The following is a 23,088-nucleotide window of genomic DNA, read 5'->3' as shown; positions in this document are numbered from 1 at the left end:
TTGTCTGCTCTTTGTCCATTTTATTAGTTTTTTTAACACTTTACTTAAAGCCTTTATATATAATGCATTAAAAGTATTTTTAATGCATTAATTATGCACCTTATAATGCATTGTATGATCTCATTAGAAAGTATAATGCATTGAAACTAGTGCTGTCAAATCGATTAATCGTGATTAATCGCATCTAACGTAAAAGTTTGTAAATATAACAGTGCTGTCAAATCGATTAATCAAAATTAATCGCATCTAACTTGAACGTTTGTAAATATAACTGCTGTCAAATCGATTAATCTCAATTAATTGCATCTAACAAAAATTTGTAAATACGTGTGTGTATATTCACATACACAAATCAATTACTCGCGATTAATCGCATCTAACAAAAATTTGTAAGTGTGTGTGTGTTCAATTACACAAATCAGTTAATCGCATCTAACATAAAAATTTGTAAATACGTGTGTGTGTGTTCACTTACACAAATCGATTAATTGCAATTAATCGCATCTAACATAAAAGTTTGTAAATATGTGTGTGTATATTTTTTACTTACACAAATCGATTAATTGCGATTAATCGCATCTCACATAAAAGTTTATTTGTATTTATTTAAAATTTATATGTGTGCATATATACACACACATATATATTTACAAACTTTTATGTGAGATGCGATTAATCGCGATTAATCGATTTGTGTAAGTAAAAAAATATATACACACATATATTTACAAACTTTTATGTTAGATCCGATAAAAGTTTGTAAATATATATGTGTAAGTGTGTATACATACTATATATATATACACAAACTTTTATGTTTAGATGCGATTAATCGCGATTAATCAATTTGACAGCACTAATTAAAACACATGACAAACAACCAATTTCAGATGTAACAAGGAATCTGCAAAAATGATAATGCATTTTAACTTATTCATGAAAATATTTAATGTGTTATAATGTAAATTATTAATACCTTTATAATGCGTTATTCATAAAGGCTTTAAGTGTTACCTTTTTTAATATGTCAATTTAGCTTGTATTATTTTTGTGTTGTTGTTTAATTATTTTTTAGTTTTAGTAATTTTACTTCAACTTAAGCTAAATTCTACATGTTGCCCTGGCAGCTAACTGAAATATTTAATGAAATTTTATTTCAGTTAAAGTAATTTTTTATTAGTTTTATTTACTAATAATAACACTGATACATTTGATTTAGTACAAATGAATACTGCAGTTTTTGCTTTCAGAGACTGTAGATTGAGGGGGTGTGGAAGGGTTTAAAAGGTCTCGATCACATCAGCACAACCTAGTCAAGCCAATGATTACATCTTTATCATCATAATGACCTTTGGCACAATTAAAGCTTCTCAGTCATGGCCAAAATAACAAAACAAGTTCACTTACGTTCAGTTATTTTAAGCCTCGATCCAAAACAAACGTCTGTTTTTGCATGCTTGAAGTCTCAGAGGACATCAGATGCTTTTGTAATAGCGAATAACCAATAAAAGACTGAAATACACAAGCAGCGTTAGGACCAAAGCTCTTGACAGAGTTTCTGATGTCTTTGTCACGTGCCTACACCACTGGGAACAATCTGAAAAACTCTCATAGGTATAAAAATCGAGACCCTGAAAAAACTGTTCCTGAGAATCCTGCCCTCGATTCTTTCTCCGATTTTCCATTCACTAAAGCCATTTGGCCTCTTCTGAAAGGGCTTGTGATTCGGGTGCTTCAGGCTCCTTGGATACGAAATGCTGGATCATTCAGCTCTTGAAGGCCTTGAAGCTCAATCTGCCAGTGATGCTCCATGAATACTGATTAGATTAGAGCAAAACTTCACTCGCATTTAGTTTGAACTGCTGCGATTCTCATGATCTATCTGACTATATTTATAATAATAATAATTATTATTATTGTTGGTATTAACATTAATAATAATGCAATAACAATAATTGAACTTTGAATATTACTTGAACTTATATTATTTGCATAATAATAAAATGTATTATTGCTACTATTATTATTATTACTCAGCTTGTAAATTAGTCAACTAATGGTTGATATCTTTTACACGAAATGAACTGGTCATGTTATGGTTTGCATGTATTAGAAACAATATATCTGATAAAATATATATAAAATATCTGATATTCTTCTTCTTCAGCAGGAGGTCGTGCCTCTGGGTAGTGGGAGGGGGAGGGTAATCCCTGCTGCTGACGTCACGCGCCCGTGCACCTACTGCACTCAGAGTTGGCGCGTGAGTGTGTCAGTCAGTCTGCGCTCGCTCGCGGAGTCAGTGTTCCCGTTACCCGTGAAACACTCAACAGTTGATGCGACTGCTGCAGAAGTGCTGGGACGCTTGAAAAATGGGTATGTAAACTTGAAAAGTAGTTTATTAAACGCGCTCACGCGGTAGTTTGAAAGTTTGAGCGTTTTTCCCTCAGACGGTGACAGTTTACCTCAGAACGGACGCGCGCGACTGCTTTGGAAATATACGTCTTTCGCTCTTTGTTTCTCTGCAAAGTCTTTGTATTTCTTTGTATCTGACACAGTTCGAGTGGTCAGCATTAGTCTAGGTAACTGAGCAGCTCTGAGAAGTGAGATTATGGATTACACTAAAGAGATTTCCAACCGCAACCACATCTCATGTCAGCTGTAAACGAGAGTAGACTGAAGTAAACGGTTTAACAGCCTGTAGTTTGACAGCAGTTTGCTATTATTGTTTTTCTGTACCCAACTAACACAAATATGTTATTTAGAGCGTTTTGCTAACGTTCACATTAAGTAATCGTTCAGTTTTTAAAAAAAAATGTTTTAAAACGTTTTTTCTTGGTTATTCGAACGTTAAGGAAACATTCGAATTTATAATTTTGCGATATAATGAAAACGTTATTTTTGAACGTTCCCTGAACGTTCAAAAAGTCGATTTTTAAAAACGCTTTTTTTTTGTGGTATTTGAACATTAAGGAAATTATTTTATAATTTTGCAATATTATGGAAACGTTACTTTTCAATGTTCTCTGAACATTGTGAAACAAGTAGTAACATTTAAGACGAACATCTAAAACGTTTCAATAAAAAAAAATACAGTAAATGAACGATGTATAAATAATGTTTTGTGCTAACGTTTTGAGAACATTAAAGACCAGATAACTTTGAACAAACGTTCTATTAACGTTACTGGAAGAACGTTTGTTCATAACTTTGAGAGAACCTTGCCAGAACGTTCCCTGTTAGCTGGTGGTTCACTTGCGATTAAAAAAATTGAATTTTCCATTCATTTGAGTGTAATCCACCTCGTTAGGATTGTTTGTTTTAAATAAGCAAATCGCTTTCTGATAACGCAAACCCAGTTTGGCAAAGAAAATACTAGACCTGCATGTCCTGTTTCTGTACATATATAACTCAGATCAGCGGTTCTTTTAAAACTGGTTTTGCTATAGTTCACAGGTTTTACATTGAACTTCCAGCAACTGCATTGTTAACCATACAAAAAGTATTAAAAATGTACTTTAATTTATAAAATGCGATTTTGTGGATGGTTTTTGAGGTTGAGGGCCTCATACAACCTGTCCATGTTAACACCTGTCTATCTCACGACCAATTTGTACATATTTTACGAGGTGGCTAATTCGTACAAATTCGAAATTCATACGATTTGTCTAAACCCCAGTGACGGGGTAGGTTTAGGGGTGGGGTTAGGGGTAGGTCATTCGTATGAATTCATACGAATTTGGCAACTCGTAAAATACTTATGATTTAGCAAAAAAACGTATGAAATCATACGAGTCAGGTCGTACGAATTAGCCACCTCGTAAAATACGTACAAATTGCCATGAGTTGGTCTAATCTGACAAGCTTCTATCAAGTGACAGATGAATTTGCAGCAAAATACCGAAGAGTTTAGTAGGATGCAAAAACTTTGGCATCAACAGAAAAAGAAATATGAGGTGTTTTATCTTCCCTTTCAAATGTTGACAAATCTGATTATATGATTAGTTGCATTTAGTTTGCATTGTTTTTGCCAGCTGTCTCTGACCCATCAGTTGTGCTTTAGTCTCGATATAAAGTCTTGTATAATATGTCCTGCACATGTTTGAATAGATGTGGAGGATTTGAGCGAGTAGAATAGTCTGTATTGTGTCGGCTCTCTGGGTTTCCACTTTCAAACAGGCAGATGAGGAGAGAGAGGCGCCACTTCCACGGATGTTTACCACTATTTAAAAGCTCCCGACTGAATTATGAGCTTTGGGACACTAAGAAGGGCTGTAGGCCAGATGGGCTGTAGCACTGAGACTCTGTCTGTCTCGTTCAGGCCTCAGGAATCTGTCTCAGCACTTGGTTATCCGATTAACCTGTTTTTAGTTTCAGCACAATAACTACAGCATTTACTAGTAGTCATTATGATATATTTTGCAGTGTTTATTATAATAACTTCCCCTCCCTCTTGCAGCGACATCTCTTCTCTGATGATGAGGGCGGGGCAACCTGTCACTCACATGAGATCCACCAATAGCAAACCACAACCATCCAATCAATTCCCCGCGGACTAAATCAAGACCAGTCCTACATTTGTTCTTGTTTGCGAAGCAGTTTCACTTGGATATATGGCACAATATGGAAGAAAAGAGGAGCACAACTTCCATTTCATGCTGAATTTAAATGATAAGTTCAGTTCTGAATGAAAATTTCCTGATAATTTACTCACCCCCATGTCATCCAAGATGTTCATGTCTTTCTTTCTTCAGTCGAAAAGAAATGAAGGTTTCTGAGGAAAACATTCCAGGATTTTTCTCCATATAGTGGACTTCACTGGGGTTCAACGGGTTGAAGGTCCAAATGTCAGTTTCAGTGCAGCTTCAAAGAGCTCTACATGATCCCAGACGAGGAATAAGAGTCTTATCTAGAGAAACCATCGGACATTTTCTAAAATAAATAAAAATGATATACTTTTTAACCACAAATACTCATCTTGCACTGCTCTGCGATCCGCCACACATTACGGCGGAAGTACCGATCCAGTGTCTACAAAGCGAACATGCAAAGACTAAGTCAAACGCCATAGAGTTTTTCACCCTACCGTGGTACTTCCACTTACATCACGCGTGACCTTTCCAACATGATTACGTAATGCGTGGCGCATTGCAGAGCAGTGCAAGACGAGCATTTGTGGTTAAAAAGTATATAATTTTTATTATTTTCAGAAAATGGCCGATGGTTTCCCTAGATAAGACTCTTATTCCTCGTCTGGGATCATGTAGAGCTCTTTGAAGCTGCACTGAAACTGACATTTGGACCTTCAACCCGTTGAACCCCAGTGAAGTCCACTATATGGAGAAAAATCCTGGAATGTTTTCCTCAAAAACCTTCATTTCTTTTCCACTGAAGAAAGAAAGACATGAACATCTTGGATGACATGGGGGTGAGTAAATTATCAGGAAATTTTCATTGAGAAGTCAACTAATCCTTTAAAGCGATAGTTTAGCCAAAAACAAAACTTCTATCATTATTTACTCACCTCAGAGTTGTTTCCAAACCTGTATGCTGTTATTTTTTTCTTTGGAAAACAAAGGTAGATGTTTTGAAGAAGCTCTTGAAGATTCTTCAATAACATCTTTTTTATGTTCTATTGAGAAAATAACTTACAGGTTTGGAATGAGTAAATTTGCTGAATTATTGCTTTGAATGCTCGTTGGTGATAACTTACAAGCCAACATCTTGTTTTTATTTACTCTTTGAAGTACAAAAGCATTTCCTCGTTAAGTCGACGTCGTTTCATCCTTTGTTTTTTATGGCATGAACTGAGTTTCGAGTTCTCCAGAAATGTGGCAGGAACGGAAAAGCAGACGAACAGAACCGGCTTGATTCGGCCCGCTGCAGCTGACAGTGTGAGAATGCGTGAGAGAGAGCATTGGTTTGTTCTCGCTCACAGCACTGGCTTTGTGCATCTAGTTCATTGGCCGCATCTTTGTTTAACTCCAGAGACTGTTAACATGAAGTAGGTCCAGTGCGTTAGGACGTCCTGAAGAGAATAAAGCCAGTGAGTGAGGAGCCTTCTTCAATGAAGTGAGTCCTGCGCTGCAGCTGCGTGCAATCTATAGTTAGACAAACTCACAGGCCTTACTGTTACCCTAATGATAGACGTTTGATTCTGTGGATATTTTACAGATTTATGAATGGCTGTTTTTGTGTTATACAGAATGTGAGTGTTTCTCGCAAAATAATGAGTCTTCTTAACCCGATTATGCTTAATAAGACGACAACGCGTGTGGTAACACTATTCAAACTATTCAAACACCCATGCAATCTCATTCCCAAATGACAACACTTCTTCTATGTCTATTAAACCTTTACACAATCACACCGGAACATTGAAATGTGCGTTGGCGACGCCACTGATCCAGAGAGAGCTGTTGTCATGTTTAGGTATGAAACAGCTTTATAAACAGTGTTTTCAACCACACAGTATCGTTATATCTGTGTTGGAAATATTCAAATTATCACAGAAGTACTGGATAAAAGTTTATAGTTCAGATATGTCTACAGAAGCGATCAAAATAGAGTAAATCACCTTTGAAAGTAACTTGATGCTTCAAATAAAGATTGTATCAATTACATCGTTACACCAGTAGGTGGAGACAAATGGCTTAAAAATGTATGTCATTGAATCATTTATTCAAGAAATTTGTTCAAAAATGCTGATTCATCCGGTAATGAAACAGGTGAAGTCTTTATGGGTGAATCAGTGAATCATTCATTCAAGAGATTTGTTCAAAATCGTTGATTCATCCAGTAATGAAACAAGTGAAGTATTTATGAGTGAGTCATTGAATCATTCATTCAAGAGATTTGTTCAAAAATGCTGATTCATCCACTAATGAAATAGGTGAAGTCTTTATGAGTGAGTCATTGAATCATTCATTTAAGAGATTTGTTCAAAAATGCTGATTCATCCAGTAATGAAACAGGTGAAGTCTTTATGGGTGAATCAGTGAATCATTCATTCAAGAGATTTGTTCAAAATCGTTGATTCATCCAGTAATGAAACAAATGAAGTATTTATGAGTGAGTCATTGAATCATTCATTCAAGAGATTTGTTCAAAATCGTTGATTCATCCAGTAATAAAACAAGTGAAGTATTTATGAGTGAGTCATTGAATCATTCATTCAAGAGATTTGTTCAAAAACGCTGATTCATCCAGTAATTTTTGCAAAATTCCAAAGATTTTTGCCCATTACCCTGATTTCGCTGGGCATGTAAACACGTTAACCTGCGTTCCGTCATTCGCATGTAAACCGGTAAATCGGGTTATTTCAATAAACTGATTTTTGGTAGTTATCAGCGTATTGGTGTGCATGTAAATATACTCAATGTTTGTGCAGTGGGGGATTTCAGGGTCAATTCACTAATTCATTTTAATTCAAATGACAACTTGAACGTTCTTGAGTCTTTTTTGACTAGCTCATTAAAAGAACTGGTTCATATGAATCATTTGTAATTGAATCGGAACACAGATCTGTTTATTTGTCTTTGTGGTACACGAAAACCGAGCAATGTTTAGCTTTTACACACAATTTAGGGGTACAAAGGTGTATGTTTTAAAATATATTTAATTAGAAAACAGTTATTTTAAATTGTAATAATATTTCACAATATTAGGTTACTGTTTTTACTCTATTTTTGATCAAATAAATGGAGCCTTGGTGAGCGTAAAAAAATTCTTTCAAAAACATAAAATCTTGCCAACCCCAATTTAATTATTATATTTCTTTGGACTGCATTGTGAACATTTCTTTGAACCTTTTTATGATTTATTTTTATGTAAAGCACTTTACTTTGAAATGTGCTTTATAAATAAACTTATAATTGCTTAACAGTGAGTTAGAACAGATCGCAACAAGCCAGAATCTGAACTCTAGCCTCAGTTCTTTCTGTAGCTGTTTTTGTTCTCTTGTGGAAAGTAATTTTTTAAGCACGACATAATGGACTCCTGGAAAGATTTAGTCACTTTTAAGCATTTACATTTTGCCAGTGCTGCCTCAGTGTTTACAACATCCAGACCAGCATGAGCATCACATTGGCTTGTAATAGAAATGTTTTGATTTGATTCACAGGAGAGTTTATATAATTAAAATCTCTGGGTGTGGTTGTATTTATGTTGTTTGATTTGGTGGTTGTTTCATAGTGTGTCATGTTTTTGAGGAAACATGTCATCTATTTGTCAGAAGTAATTTCTGTCTTGTGTCGGTTGATGCCTCTCTCTTGCGATGTGTCAGTGTGGTTTTCCTAAAGTCAACATTAAATCACAATTTACCCTATTCTCTTCCATAACCCATGTTTCTTGTCTTATTGTGCATGATGGTTCATCTGTGCACTTTCTTCCACAGAAAAATGCTGTAATCTTTTATTAAAATGCTCCACATCTGAAATTCTCCTGACCTTCCAAATATGTAACACCCATTTATATTTTATTAAATTCCTGATGGGTGAAATCAAGATCCATCTTCTTTTTCAGTTGAATATTCTGTTTCGATCGAAAATGTATCACATTATAGAAGTTAAATGGGTTGCAAATGACGTTTCATGTTGACTTTAAAGGGTTAGTTCACCCAAAAATTAAAATCTTCATCATTTACTCATCATCATGTTGTTCCAAACCTGGGAGACTTTTATCTTCAAAACACAAATGAAGATATTTTAATGGAATGTGAGAAGGTTTAACAAGGACCTAATGAGGTTCATTCTCGTGTTACGCAACACGTTTGAGCTTCTGCAAGAACCAATGAGGTTCATTCTCGTGTTACGCAGCACGTTTGAGCTTCCTCAAGAACCAATGAGGTTCATTCTCGTTACGCAGCACGTTTGAGCTTCAGCGAGAACCAATGAGGTTCATTCCCATGCAAGAGCCAATGAGGTTCATTCTCGTGTTACGCAGCACGTTTGATAATTATAACATACAATTAAAATTAAACATTTACTAAAAATATTTAAATATTTTATTATGCTACCTCAAATCAAATTTTGGGGATCCCAGCACTGAACAATAACACAAGGTTATTGAGTTGTTCAAGGTTTTGTGATGGAAAGTTCAAAGCAAAGGTGTTTGACCTTGCAGCATAACTTTAAAGAAACAAACATGGCATGATGTGTCCTGCTTGGTTGTTGCTCCTATAATCTTCATCTCCTATCTTCTCCCAAAAGTAGTTCACTGGTCCTGTCCATCATGTTTATTTGTTTCTTTTCATAATCTCAGTGCACACAAAGAGGAGCATTGTGAATTGTGATATGAAATGATATGGAAGCGGCAGTGCCGAGTGGGAGTGCTTGCTCAAGCATGGCCAATTTCCCTCACATTTGAGCATCAAAGGACCATTGAGAAGACAAGAGGGGCAAGAGCGAGTCGAATTTGCGGCGCTGCCCTGAATCATTTCAGAGCCACATGACGGAGCTAGCAAGAGCTCAAAAGTGTTCGTCACAACTTTATTAATTAGTTGCCTATATTAGACTTCAGTGGTTTGGCCTTTCCAATCCAAGCTGAAATTACTCATTTGATGAAAGCCTTGCTGAAATGATTCACATTACATTACAGCACATATTCAGTGTAAAAATTTTCCATGACATCATTTAGCATTGCTGTACTCTCTTGATACGGACTGTATCGATGGGAAACAGTGGAAATAAATCAATATGTTTTTCCCGGTTGACCTATTTACATTGCTGTACGCCAAGAAGAGTAACCAGGACTATGTAAACAAAAATCAGTCATTTTTAGGTTTCTGGGTCAGCGTTAGAGAGAATCAAGCCTTCGATTAGACATTTCAACAGGTGGTAGAAGACCTGTCAATCATATGAATGAAAGGATGTGATTGGGTCCTGCATTGAGGGTTGGACTATAGAGTTCAGACTCAAAATTCTGATTAGATGAATATCATTCAAAGTTGTAAAGTAACTGATATACAAATTAACACCAAAGTAACACTGATGCAGTGTTAGAGTTAATTAGATACTTAATTGATTGAGTGATGATTGTTCAATTATTGAAGACACCTGATGTACAATCTCTGAAGGAAAGAGAAACAGAAGAACTCACTTCCAGCCACAGCCTTAAATTAAATCAACTGAAAAGACATTAAATATCTCTTATTACAAACCAGACTGACTTTATTTATGTCATTTGACTACAGTTCTCTTTGAGAATGAACATAGATTTAAATGTTGATGTTTTATTGAAAATATTTGGTCTCCATTATGGTGATCAGTGTTTCACTTAGTTGGTCATGATGATGAATGTGAAATCACCTGACTGTCTTTATTTTTGGCTTCTTTTGCAATAAATTACGTGTTTTGGTACAAAAACAACAAACTGACATAAAAATCAAGAGTCAAACTGCCCTACTGAAGGAAACACTGATCACAATTATGGTGACCACACATTTTCAATAAAACATCATCTAAACCTCTGTTAATTCTCAAAAAGAACTGTAGACAAATTATAGAAATAAAGTCAGTCTGGTTGTAATAAGAGAGATTTAATATCTTTTCAGTTGATTTCGTCGAAGGCTGTGGCTGGAAGTGAGTTGTTGTTCTTGTGTTTCTCTTTCCTTAAGTGTTGAAGACATAATCAGGGGTCTTCAATAATCATCACTCGGTTAATCACTTAAGTGTCTAATTAACTCTAACACTGCTTCAGTGTTACTTTTAACAACCTGCTGGTGGTTCCTATATGAACACAGAGCGGTGTTAATTTAACACCAGGAAATTTACTGTGCACGTACATCCTCATATAATATCCTCATCTTGACGTGTTTATTTCACATCCCACCATGTTTTCATGTTTTTCAATGTTTATTCCTCCTCCTGATACAAACATTTATTTTTGTAAATAAAATATTTATATAAGTACAGTATATTTTACAAGAAAATACTTCAAAATTTCACGTTTAATTAATGCGTTACTTGCCGTTTCTTTTTCTTTAGAATTTTTGAGTGAAAATAGTTTCTGCACCAGTTTTTTTCACTGTATAAAAAACTGTTGACACCTTTATTACTCAGTCATCAAGAAATAATGGTTTTTAAACGTCATTTGAGGGGAATGTAGTGTCGTTTTTTGAGTATATGAACTATTTCCTGTTATCTGCCGTGCTATTTTTCTTCAGTGTCTTTATTGGTCGTTCTTACTGGCCAGATCTCAAATCCCTGCATGAAATGATATCTGTCCTCCTTTGCTCGTATTTCTTGGCTTTGGCCTTTTCACAACATGCTACGTTGTTTGAAGTAAAAGACGCTCAAGTAGTCGCGATCTTTACGCTTGTGCAAAACCTTTGAACCCCAAATGTAATCATTTGCCACAGAAATGAAGAAGGTAGCTTTTTACCCTCCCATACACACACATTTCCGTGGTTTTGGTTTGAACTGTCTGAGTGAATGTTATTGGGAATGTGGCTTTAAAGGGAGTCGAAAGGCCTGAAGTTTTTGGCAGCGGGCCTGTGGAGCTCATTCAAGACTTCACAGATAGCTCTTTGTGCAACGCTCATTTACTGTCGCTGCTGCTAGACAAAAGCCTCTGAATCTCTTCATTTGACCACCGAGGAGACTTTAACATGTGAATGGCCTGATGGAATCGCCACTGACTCAATTCACAGCCGCAATAAGAAACCGAAGCTAAAAACTAGATTTTTTTTTTGGAGAAAATGAGAATGCATGTCTACGCAAAGTCAAAAAGAGACCATGCTCAAGTTTCTGTGATATGGCTCGGGTCCATCAGTTTATTGACTTCTTTGAAAATATATCATCTGGAGTTGTTTGAGCACAGATTTGGGAATGTCGTTGACAGCAATAATAACATTTAAGTTCTCTGTTGTTTTCATTGCAGGATTAGATGGGCTCATTACTTTCCTCACCCCAAATTCCCGTGTGATTCCCAGACACCCTTGAATCCCTCAAGCATGTTATGTAACGCAACCATGATTCATCTCCTGGTAGATATTTGTGATTCAGTTACATGTGATTCTGAGTTTATGCTTCACATCAGCTGATTTCAGCTGGTGTTGCATGTTAATTCTCCAGCCCAAATGTTCAGGACGTTCCTCATCCGCGGCATTGAATTAGGCGCTGTAAAGAACATGTGGGCCAAACAGATGACCGTATCCCCAAATTCCTGAGCTTCCCTTCACACGATACGACAGCTGCATGAAATTCAATAGCGTGTGAGTTAACAGCGTATTGGAAGTTTTGGGAATTGGAAATGGTTTCATGGCTCACTTGGAATACTTCTGGAAGTTGACACATCCTGTGGTGCATCATTTCATAATTATAATCACCTCTCATGAGACAACGCCACAGAATCATTACAAATGAACTGGTAAATTGAAGTAGATGATAACAATGGCGAAAGTCTTCAATTAAAATTATGACTTAAAATATAGCTACATTTATAAATTTTAACCTTAAAATCTTAATGCTGATTTGAAAAACCATAAATAAAATGTAGAATTGGTCATTTGACCCAAGATCTGTTATTTTAGTTTTTATTTTAGTTTATTGTAGTTTTATTAATATTTTGAATGAGCTTTTTTTTTATACTAGCTTTCATGTTAATTTTAGTTTCATTTTTGTGTTTTTCATAAATTTATTAGTTTTTTTATTGCTTTTAGGTTGAATTTATTTTTTGTTTCAGTTTTAGTTTAATAACCTTGCCCAAGCGACTCGTATTATGCGTCATACGTGTTTTGTAATGTAATATGTGTGCTAGAAGTTGAAGAGGGAAATGGTGGGAAAATTCTTCTGGTGCTTTTTATTTTTTGACATGCAGATGATTCATGAATCGTGCCTAGTCCTGGTTAAATCCAGCTGTCATGTGCATCATCTATAAGTTACAACAACCACAGGCATTTGCAGTTTGATGGCAACCGTTCGTTTAATTTAATTTATATGCCAGATTTGTGTGAGCAGTTCATGAACGCATTGCTGAGGCAAAATCAGTACGTTTTTGCCTTTGTAACCTTTACAACACCATTATGTTCTAGACTTTGCACAATGATGAAAGAAAAGATTCAAAAGTACTTTTGCATTTCAGGTTAATTGACAGCATTAACAATGGCATAATGTTTATAACTTTGACTTGATAATAATTTTGACTCATTCCTTATACATAGTATCCAGTTCTAATGAGTACTTGAACCTTATTTATAAGATCATGAAGGTCTAATAAATAAAACTGTACTGGTCTAAGTCATCTTTTTAAAATAGGCCTACTTTTTTAGGTGGATGAACCTCTTGTTACTGATGTCATTCATGAGTCTTTTTCTGCTATTCATTCATGTGGTACACTGTAAAAAATGATTTTTTCAAGTTGTAAATAAAAAAGTAAACTATATCAGTCAACTATTTTGCTATAAAATTCAGTTTGTTGCTTGATGTTTCTTTGTAATTATTTGTAAAATTTACTAGAAATTAGAGCTGCACGATTCTGGATAAATTGAGAATCGCAATTCTTTTGTTTAAAATAGAGATTGTGATTCTCCCATGATTCTGAATAGACAACTAACATGTCATATACGAGAGGTTCTGACAAAATATTAATTGCTGCAGTCGATTCAAAACAAAACAAAAAAAATAAATAATTTGAAGTAATTTTTAATATTATTTTAAATCAGGTTGAATGAATAATTCAATGACTCACTCATAAAGACTTCACTTGTTTCATTACCAAATGAATCAGTGTTTTTAATGAATCTCTTGAATGAATGATTCAATGACGAATACATGTCACTTGTCGCTACCTACTGGTGTAACGATGTAACTGATATAATATTTATTTGAAGCGGCAAATTAATTTCAAAAGGTGATTTACTCCATTTTGATCACTACCATAGACATCAGTGTTTATATCCGAACTATAAACTTTTATCCCAGTACTTCTGTGATAATCTGAATGATTGTAAGACAGAAATAATGATACTGTGTGTTTGTGTGTTCGCTGCGATCGTACTTGTCAAAGCTTTAATAGTCAGAGACGAATTGTTGTAATTTAGGAATAAGATCGCGTGGGTGTTTGAATCAAGATCACAATCTTTTAACGATTAATCGTGCAGCTTTACTAGCAATTTCAGAGTGAACAGTCAATCCAACACCACATTTTTTCCTGTGTAATGGACGTTATATTCCAAATTATGTTGATAGAGTTGAACTTTAAGATTGGTGACTGACTCCACCAATGATCTAGTAAACTAGGCTGTGTTTAGTTCAACAGCAGCTTTAACACAAATCGAGTTCTCACGATGGAGTGAATTCGGCACCGCTCACTTGTCAAACCACTCTCACAAGATAAAGGAGTCAGCCATTCAATCCAGCGCTCTTTAAAACACATTCAATAGGGCAGCTGTTTATGGTCATGAATATTCAATGAGCTTCGACACAGTCAGCTGCTCAGATTGATTCGGTGTTCAACAAGTCGCCTATTCTCGGATCGATTCAGATGTGAGAATTAATAGACAACATTTGAGATTTGTACAAATATAAAGTGTGCATTTTACATATCAGAAAAGAAGATTGTCTTTATTTTTTGCTAGATACAAAGAGCCTTTACACAAACCATCAACATTCATGTGCCCTTTAAAGTTTTTTGGCCTTAAGAAATGAAGTCCTTTTTTTCCCAATGTCACATGAAAGAAGTAGTTCATCCAAAAAATGGTAATCATGTGATGAACATCACTCATTAAAGCAGTAAGTGACTGTAGGATGTGTGATTTTTACCACAGCTATGAGGTATTTTGGTCATTCCAAAAACCATTACTGTTTATTGCTGTTATAAAACCGTTGTTTAGCAACTACTGTAGGTGCATTAGAGTATCGGTGTGTTTATCAAACAACTTCTATTAAATCAGAATTTAGAGTCATAACTATCAGTTTTATAGTTTTTAATTGTGGGTGATTTTTGCAAGGATGACTACAGATAGATCAGTTCTGTGCTTTCTGGTGGGTTTCTACAAGGAACATCTGGGTTCATGTTTTTCTAAGCCTCATTTTTCTCTTTACTGAGGTGCCAAGCAGCGGGTGTAAAGTCACATGAGAGGGCAAATTTTGGTTTTAAACAACCTCAGAAGAGCTCAGTTTCCTTCAGGCCCTAAAAACCAACAACACAAACATGCAATTAGAGATTTGCTGATTCAGAGATCCTGGGGAACATTTGGTTAAAGGCTACCAATTAGGTTTTGAGGAAATTCCCCCCAACAAAATCAGCTAAAGCCAAAGTAAGATGTTAAAGGAATGGTTCACCTAAAAATTTAAATTTTTGTTGACATTTTACTCACCCTTATGTCGTTACAAATTGATATGACTTTTTGTCTTCTGTGGAAAAACAAAAGGCAGAATGTTTTATACTGTCAAGATTTAAAAAGCACCATAAAAGTATCATGCACTCTTAAAAATAAATGTTCCAAAAGGTTTTTTTTTGCAGTTTTGCTATAGAAGAACCATTTTTTGTTCCCCAAACAACCATTTTTTCTCTCAGCATGAAGAACATTTAAATAATCTGAAGAACCGTTTCCACTATAAAGAACCTTTTGTGGTTCCATGGAACCAAAGGTTCTTCAAATAACCTTTTAAGAGTTATTTGAGAATAACTTGAAATTACTCCTTTTAAGAGTCATTTTTAAGAGTGTAAATAACTTTCAAATCTAATTTGCAGTTGCGTATTCCCAAAAATTTGGTGTTTTTTTTTTTTTTTTTTTTTTTTTTTTTTAAATCTGTCATTTGGATTAGTTTTATGATATATCTGTAGTCCTCTTTTGGAGGTTGTTTGGCAGCACAGATAATACTCTACTTTTGTTGTATGAAAAAAAAGCTGCTGGGAAGTTTTATGGGTGTAAAGAATTTAAAATGTAGTCAAAACAAAGGTGGGCTGAGTGAGTATTTTGTAAAATGTGTAATTAATAAATTTAGCTTCTTGCATTTATATATTTCTATGTGAAATGACAGCCATGCATGTACGGTAGAAAGCGGTGAAGTCGTATTGTGTGATAAACACGCACTGATGTTTTAAGGTGCTGATACTGGACAGGGAGTTAATGGTGTGATTATATTGTCTCTTGATGGCTTTTCTGTCATTGACTGGTTCCATGAAACAGGTCAACACACTGATTGATTGACATAAATGTATCTGGGTTGTGGCTCTGAATCAGTGACCTGATGCTGAATGTTTGTTGTTAAACAGAAAATGGGTCAGTGTTGCAACATGCAAAAAAAAAAAAAAAAAAAGTTTATTAAGACATTGAAACAATTAACAATGAGAAACTGTGCTTTAAGTAACATAAGTTATGTTGATTTGGTCGAATGCATGCCATACACCGGCAATCGCCATTTTTAAAAAGCTGTGTAAAACGAAAATGTTGGACATTATGCAAATGTGAAAGTAATGCGTAACTAGTGCCCACTATGTTCCCAAATGCATGCTAAACTCACAGCACAAAAACACTGGATCACAAGCTGATCGTGTGAGCAAAGTGCACACTTCGCTTTGAAAAAAGCAGCGCAAACAGACTATATACTTAGTTAATTAAATTGCAGTCTTTTATGATTTGGTAAGGGCACAAAGTCATATTGCACATTCAATTTTAGTTAGTTTGTCAGATACTTTGCATAAGCAATGGTGCAAAGCAACGTTAGAGACCTTTTAGTTTAAAATATTTTCAGTTCATTTTGAAACCATGGCGGCACAGATTAGATGGTGGCTGGCCACCACAGTCTAGGTAATTAATAGGAAACAAAATGTATATGTGTGTATATATAATATATATATATATATATATATATAGGAATCACTAAGAGGGTAATTGACATGTAATACTTTTGGGTAGTTGATGTTCCTGCGCTCTAACTAAAACAATTTTTTTTTTAAACATAATTTTGCCATTTATTTTAGAATTATTATGCATGCAAATTTTTTAAAAGCTCATTATTCAAGTGAATGCTTTGAATATTTATCATTGAAATTATTCATTAGTCACACCGCAGGTCCATTTCAAATAAACTAGTGAGAAATTAACAGTTAGATAAACTGCGTTGTCTTGCGTGTCCTTTTATGTTACTTCGCATAGATCTGCGGACACAACTAATTTTTCTGTATTATGCGGACCAGACAGTAATTTGGCAAATATCACTTTTTAAAAAAAGACCAAGCTTCTGCGCACACACACACTCAAACAGGCAAACCTATAGACTAAACACGTAAATGAACGGCAAGAATGCATTGAAGGTATTCTGTTTTCAGTAGGAAAGGTGTCATTTAAGCGGCCCCTAAAGTAATAATTATTAATTTTTACAACGGAAGTGATTCAATCAAAAACCAACTTTAGCTTGATAAGAATTTTCCTGTTGTCACTGTGAAACTGCTTTGAAACAATATGTATTGTGAAAAGAGCTAAATAAATGAAGATGACTTGACTTGAATTGACTTACTCCCTTCCCTAAGGAGCACTTTAAAAGTGGGGTTTGTAACATAAATGGGGGCTCGTCCGGGATTTGAACCCGGGACCTCTCACAAGAAAAAAGTGTTTTTTGGTACATGTGGTCGTGGTTTTGCCTTTAATATTAGTTCATGTAAAGGTCATTGGATTAAAAGAGTCTCTTGATTTTCTTTCAGTAAATTGATTGTCGCTTATTAAACCTAGTATGAGATGCTGAGACACATGATCTGTGATTAAACATCCCCTGTCTTCCTTTCGGATCCACATTCCTCCAGTTATCCCAGACAGCTTGTGGGAATCTGGGCTCTCCGTTGGCCCTTGGGAAGCTGAACGAGGTGCCTCTATGTGAGTGTGTGTGTGTGTGTGTGTGTGTGTGTGTCTATTGTGAGAGACATACGGGGCTCCAGGCTCTGGTGGTCATGAGAACCTTCTGTTTTATGTGTCAGACAGAGCTGATGCTCACGGGTGAGTGAACACTGGACGACTATTCAACCTCAGTTTGCCCCATGTTGACTAGCACAATGCTGTCCTCCTGCATTCACCAGCACTTTGACACCATCAGCTGTACCGAGCCTGTCACAACTCACAACCAAAGCCAAATATAGTTTACAGAGCTATTTAAGAGTTTATTATATTGCCTCTGATTTTGGCCTAATTTATTACGCAGAATAATTTTGAACATGCTGCCTTCAAGGTGCATCAGAATCTAACTTTTCCACTGGTTGCACTGGTGCTACCAACTTTCTCAGTTAGTCGCACCAGCACATGATTTGGTTGCACCTTTTATTACATGGGATTAATCAGTGCATGTTGATGAACAATTGTCTTAATTTGCATACCCTAGTTTTGCACTGATGTAAAAAGAAAGAGAGTGACAGTGACACGAGAACTCATGTTGGCAAAAAATATGTATGTTTTTTAATGTTTGATTAAAATCAAATCAAATCAGTCTGCTCATTGGCTCATCCTTTCCACCAGCATCCTCGCCCTACACACTTTGTTTTTTAAAGTAATCAGCTATTGACCTCTTCATTTTTAGACGACTTAAATTCCTAAATTCCTGAGCTGTGCGTTTCATCATCAGTGCACCATGCGTGTGTTCGTGACTGATAGCCTTGCTGCGATAGTTGGTGTTAGCGGTTTTCAGCTGCAACACTGGTTACGGCACTTGCCCACCGCGGCACCGACCCCAACGTCATTTTGATTTTTTTGATTTTTTTTATAGTAATAAAAATCATTTAGTTCAGTTAAAGAAAAGACACTACAATTAAAACTGAAAGTGTCTGCTCAGTGCAGTGTGAGCCGAACGAGAGTCGCAGCACAGATCAGCAGCAGGAGTCAGATTTCATTTATCACGAGAGTGAGGAGTTGACTGACAAGACGATGGCGGAAGATTTGGTTTCAAAACTAAATGTAAAAGTGCTTATTTAAGCGAGTTTGTCATTGTACTGTTTTGTTGTAGTGTTTTTCATTAAGAATAATAAGAAACCCACCATTCAAGGAATTGCCACCCCCGAATTGGCGCTAATTTGAAAGCGAAAGGAAAATGCACACGGCCGCGCGGGCATTCATAATGGTGTGGAGCAGAGCGAGCGTTTTCAATTAATTCCTGTTGAAGTTCCATAGGAATGAACTGAAAACGCTCGCTCTGTGCCAGTGGAAACTCACCGTTATGAATTGTAAATGCACGCCCTGCTCTGCACTGTTATGAATGCCCATGCAGCTGTGCGCATTTTACTTTCGCTTTCGAATGAGCAATTTAAAAGCGAGGTGCAAAAGAGGGAAAAACTCCAACAAGACTAACTGAGGGAAAATAGCTGATTTGCTGTAGTCGATAATATGTGACAAATTAGATAAGTCCCTAATGCAACTAAGTGCAGGTAGGCAGACACCGATTTCAGTGCGTGACCATGCACTCCATTTTGGTTTCAGTCTGGAGCCCTGAGAATGATTGCGTTTGCAAGGTGAGCAACACCACAAATAAAAAAATGGTGTAGATCATTTGTTTACTTGAAATATGAAGTCCCCTGAGATTCTAAGTTAATATTTCAGTAATTTAACAACACATTTGCATGTCCATGGTTCCCTGAAGTTGATGATCATGCATGTAAACAAATTAAATATTTAGGGCCAGATTTACTAACAGCTTTTGGCATTTAAAAATTACTGTCGGGATTTACTAAAGACACGCAGTGAGAAATTAGTGAAGAAAAGATGTGGACAAGAAGCTGACCTTATTGCATATGCATTTGTAGGAGTTTCCCTTTCAGATGCAAAAATTATGGGAGGAGAGTATTTAAATGAATACTCCCCAAAAAAGCATGTTTTAACCCATATTGCGCCTGTGTTGTTAGTAGATTAGACACACCTGATTATCATTGGCTCTGCTTGTTTGCAACCCTACTAGAATTTGCCCTGCTCTTGATAGACTGTGTTTGTCATTATGGAAATGATCAAGCTGCGTTGGTCTTCTTTAATGTGCGCATTGTCATTAGATCACCTGCAGAACTTTCCATTCCTTGCTTGCTGTCTTTCTCAGCAAGTAAAAAGACTGTCCAACATTTCCAAAATGACTTGAACGCTCATCATGTATGATTCCCAAACATTTACGCAAGTACGAACTTTCCATGAGGATCAGTCCAGCCACAAAATCTGCTTTAAAGTTGCATGTTGTAGTTCTTGTTAATTTGTTTGTTCTTTCTCTTATTTCTACCTCTCACTCGTTCCATCTGCTCCTGCTTTCCGTTCCTCTCTGCATTCTCCATTTGTTCTGTCTTTCATTGTCCAGGGAGAATCTTCCCCTTTTCTTTGCATGTCTTTGGTTCTCATGGGTCAGGCAGCAGATGGAAGGCTAGTTTGTGGCCAGTGTTTTTTTTTAATATGTTAATATATGCATGGGAGTGTGTGTTGGACTTCAGTGTTGAGAGGATCTCCTCCTCCTCCACTGGCATTGTGTTGTTCTGGGAATTGGTGCAGACGTGACTGGGAAACATCTTTAGTTGGGTGCACAATGTCTATTTGGGTTCAGGGTAAGACAGCGATGTGAAGAAGAGATATTCGAGAAAGGCAGAGGAAGAGAGCGAGAGAAACAGACAGAAAACCAAGGAATAGAACCAGCAAAGTTTGAGGAAGGATTGTTTTGTGGATTTCAGCCATGGAAACTCCGTATGACGACGCTGAAGATGAACGGCAGGAGAAAAGAGGTACCAGTGATAGTTTCTCCTGAAACCCTGATTCACATGAGAGTGAGCGACACGCTTCATTATTCTGAAAGTCAATACTGCGTTTGTTTCATTGCATCACATGGGTGTCAGATATAGCTGGTTATTAACTGGGTTTTTAAATGGTGTTTTATGTGTTAAACTCTGGTTTAGATTGAGGCTAAATAACTTTTGATGAAAGTCCAAAAACTTCTATTATTTAATGCATTGGCCTGTCATTGGTCCAAGTCTTCAGAGATCTTTGTGAACAAGTTATTGAACTGTTTATTCTGCTTGACACTAGGGTATGTTTACATGCATTCATTTTCGTCAGTCGGAATGAATCAGATCCAATTTCAGATTCTGAAAGTTCTGTTATGTGAACCCTGAACTTTACGATCAGATTCACATTTTCGTTTACATGTGCATTACATGTATTTCAAACAAAACTTCAGCGCATATGCAGTCGCCACGTTTTGAAATTTAAAAAATTAATTCCAATGTTGAGTGGATTCGTAAACACCTCTGATTGGCCATTGTATTCACGTGCTCAACAGATATGTCTGAGATGGCTACAGTGATCAACGCACTGGAGCATTTGAAAGCTTCTCCTTTCGTTCCTCTTCTTTTTCTCCTCTTCTCCTCCTTTTCTCCTCCTCCTCTTCCCTTCCTCTTCTTCTCCTCCTCTTCCTCCTTCATTTCTCCTCCTCTGCTTTTTCTCCTCCTCTTCCTGTCCTCCTCTTTTCCCTCCTTCTCTTCTTCTCTTCTTCCTCCTTTCTTGCCCTCTTCTTCTCCTCCTCTTCCTCCTCCACCTCTCCTCTTTCCCTCATCTTCTTCTCCTCCTCTTCCTCCTTTTTTCCTTTTCTTTTTCTCCTCCTCTTCCTCCTCTTCCTCCTTCTTTTTCTCCTCTTCACTTCCTGTTCTTCTCCTCTTCCTCCTCTATTTCTCCTTCTCTGCTTTTTCTTCTCCTCTATTTCTCCTTCTCCTTCTCCTTCATGTTGAGAGATCGAGGGTCTGGCAGAAGTTTAGAGACTTGAGGAAGCCGTAGCTGCTATTTTCTCTGTTCATGTTCATTAACTTACTATGGCTTTTTTCCATGGCTTGAACACATTTCTGTAGAACTTGCACAAATGGATGACACAATCTGTGAGAATGCATCTGTTGAACCTCATAATATTCAGTCCACACCCCAGCAGGACATTGGCAGAGAGTGACCTGATCTCTGATGGTCTCCAAAGCAGAGGCACATTATGTGTCTGGAAGACGTGCTGTTAGTGGCTGCCGTCCCGCTATAGAACTGTCCGGAAGTGCCGAGTCCTGACCTTGTACTCAAGCTCAATAGTCATCTCCATAAAGAGGTTCTGGTCCGGCACACTGGGCTCTTTGTGTGCTGGACCTTCTCTGACTGTGGATTTCTGCTCTTATTCTGGAGCCAGAAGTTCTGGACTTTGACATGCAGTGATGAGGCAACTGTAGTTTGGCACTGAGTCACTGCAGCTGCTCACTCATAGCCTCTAATACTACTCCTCCATATTCTTCCTCTTCTCCTCCTCCTCCTCCTCCTCGTATTTCTACTCATTCTCCCTGTCCTTCACCTCTCCTCTTTGTAATTTTCTTCTTTTTCCTTGTTTCTTGCTGTTCTTCTTTTTAGCTTCTCCTTTCGTTCTTCTTCCTCTCTGTTCTGTTCTTTCTTTATCCTGTACTTCCTCCTATTCTCATCATCTTTCTCATTTTCTCCTCCTCCTTCTTCCTCCTCATCTTCTTCTTCCTTTTCTCCTCTTCTTCTCCTCTTCTCCTCTTCTTTCTTCTCCACTTCTCCTCTTCTTTCTTCTCCACTTCTCCTCCTCTTTCCCTTATCTCTTTCTCTTCCTCTTCCTCCTTTTCTCCTCTTCTTTTTCTCCTACTCTTCCCCTCTTCTTCTTCTTCTCCTCTTCCTCATTTTTCCTTCCCCTTATTCTCCTCATCCTCCACTATTTCTCCTCCTCTTTTTCTCCTCCTCTTTTCTTTCCCCTCTTTCTCTTCCTCTCCTCTTCTTCTCCTCTTCCTCCTCCTTCTCCTCCTCTTTCTCCTCTTCTTCTTCTCCTCCTCTTCTTCCTTTTCTCCTCTTCCTCATTTTTCCTCTTCTATTTCTCTCTCTTTCTGTTCTCCTCGTCTCCTCCTCTTCCTCCTTTTCTTTTTTCCTTCCCCTTATTCTCCTCATCCTCCACTATTTCTCCTCCTCTTTTTCTCCTCCTCTTTTCTTTCCCCTCTTTCTCTTCCTCTCCTCTTCTTCTCCTCTTCCTCCTCCTTCTCCTCCTCTTCCTCCTCTATTTCTCCTCCTCTTTTCTTTCCCCTTTCTCTTCCTCTCCTCTTCTTCTCCTCTTCCTCCTCCTTCTCCTCCTTTTTCTCCTCCTCTTTCTCCTCTTCTTCTTCTCCTCC

General features: G+C 36.8%; 1 protein-coding gene across 3 annotated transcripts in view; it reads left to right on the top strand.

The window, feature by feature from the left end:
• The first annotated feature begins 2,205 nt into the window (after positions 1-2,205).
• Positions 2,206-23,088, top strand: part of gpm6bb (glycoprotein M6Bb) — a 39,487-nt gene continuing 18,604 nt past the window's right edge. Inside the window, exon 1 of one of the 3 annotated variants that reach the window (XM_051906131.1) lies at positions 2,206-2,373. In XM_051906131.1, coding sequence (XP_051762091.1) covers positions 2,370-2,373 — 4 coding nt within the window. In that variant the 5' untranslated portion in view covers positions 2,206-2,369. Of the gene's footprint in view, positions 2,374-20,507; positions 20,674-23,088 lie in introns of those variants that run through there. The other 2 variants (XM_051906130.1, XM_051906132.1) reach the window with 2 other exon arrangements.

This window comes from Ctenopharyngodon idella, chromosome 9, assembly GCF_019924925.1.
Source record: "Ctenopharyngodon idella isolate HZGC_01 chromosome 9, HZGC01, whole genome shotgun sequence".
NCBI classification, from domain to species: Eukaryota; Metazoa; Chordata; class Actinopteri; order Cypriniformes; family Xenocyprididae; genus Ctenopharyngodon; species Ctenopharyngodon idella.
Note: the sequence above shows the minus strand (reverse complement) of the source record. Positions and strands in the feature narration are given on the sequence as shown.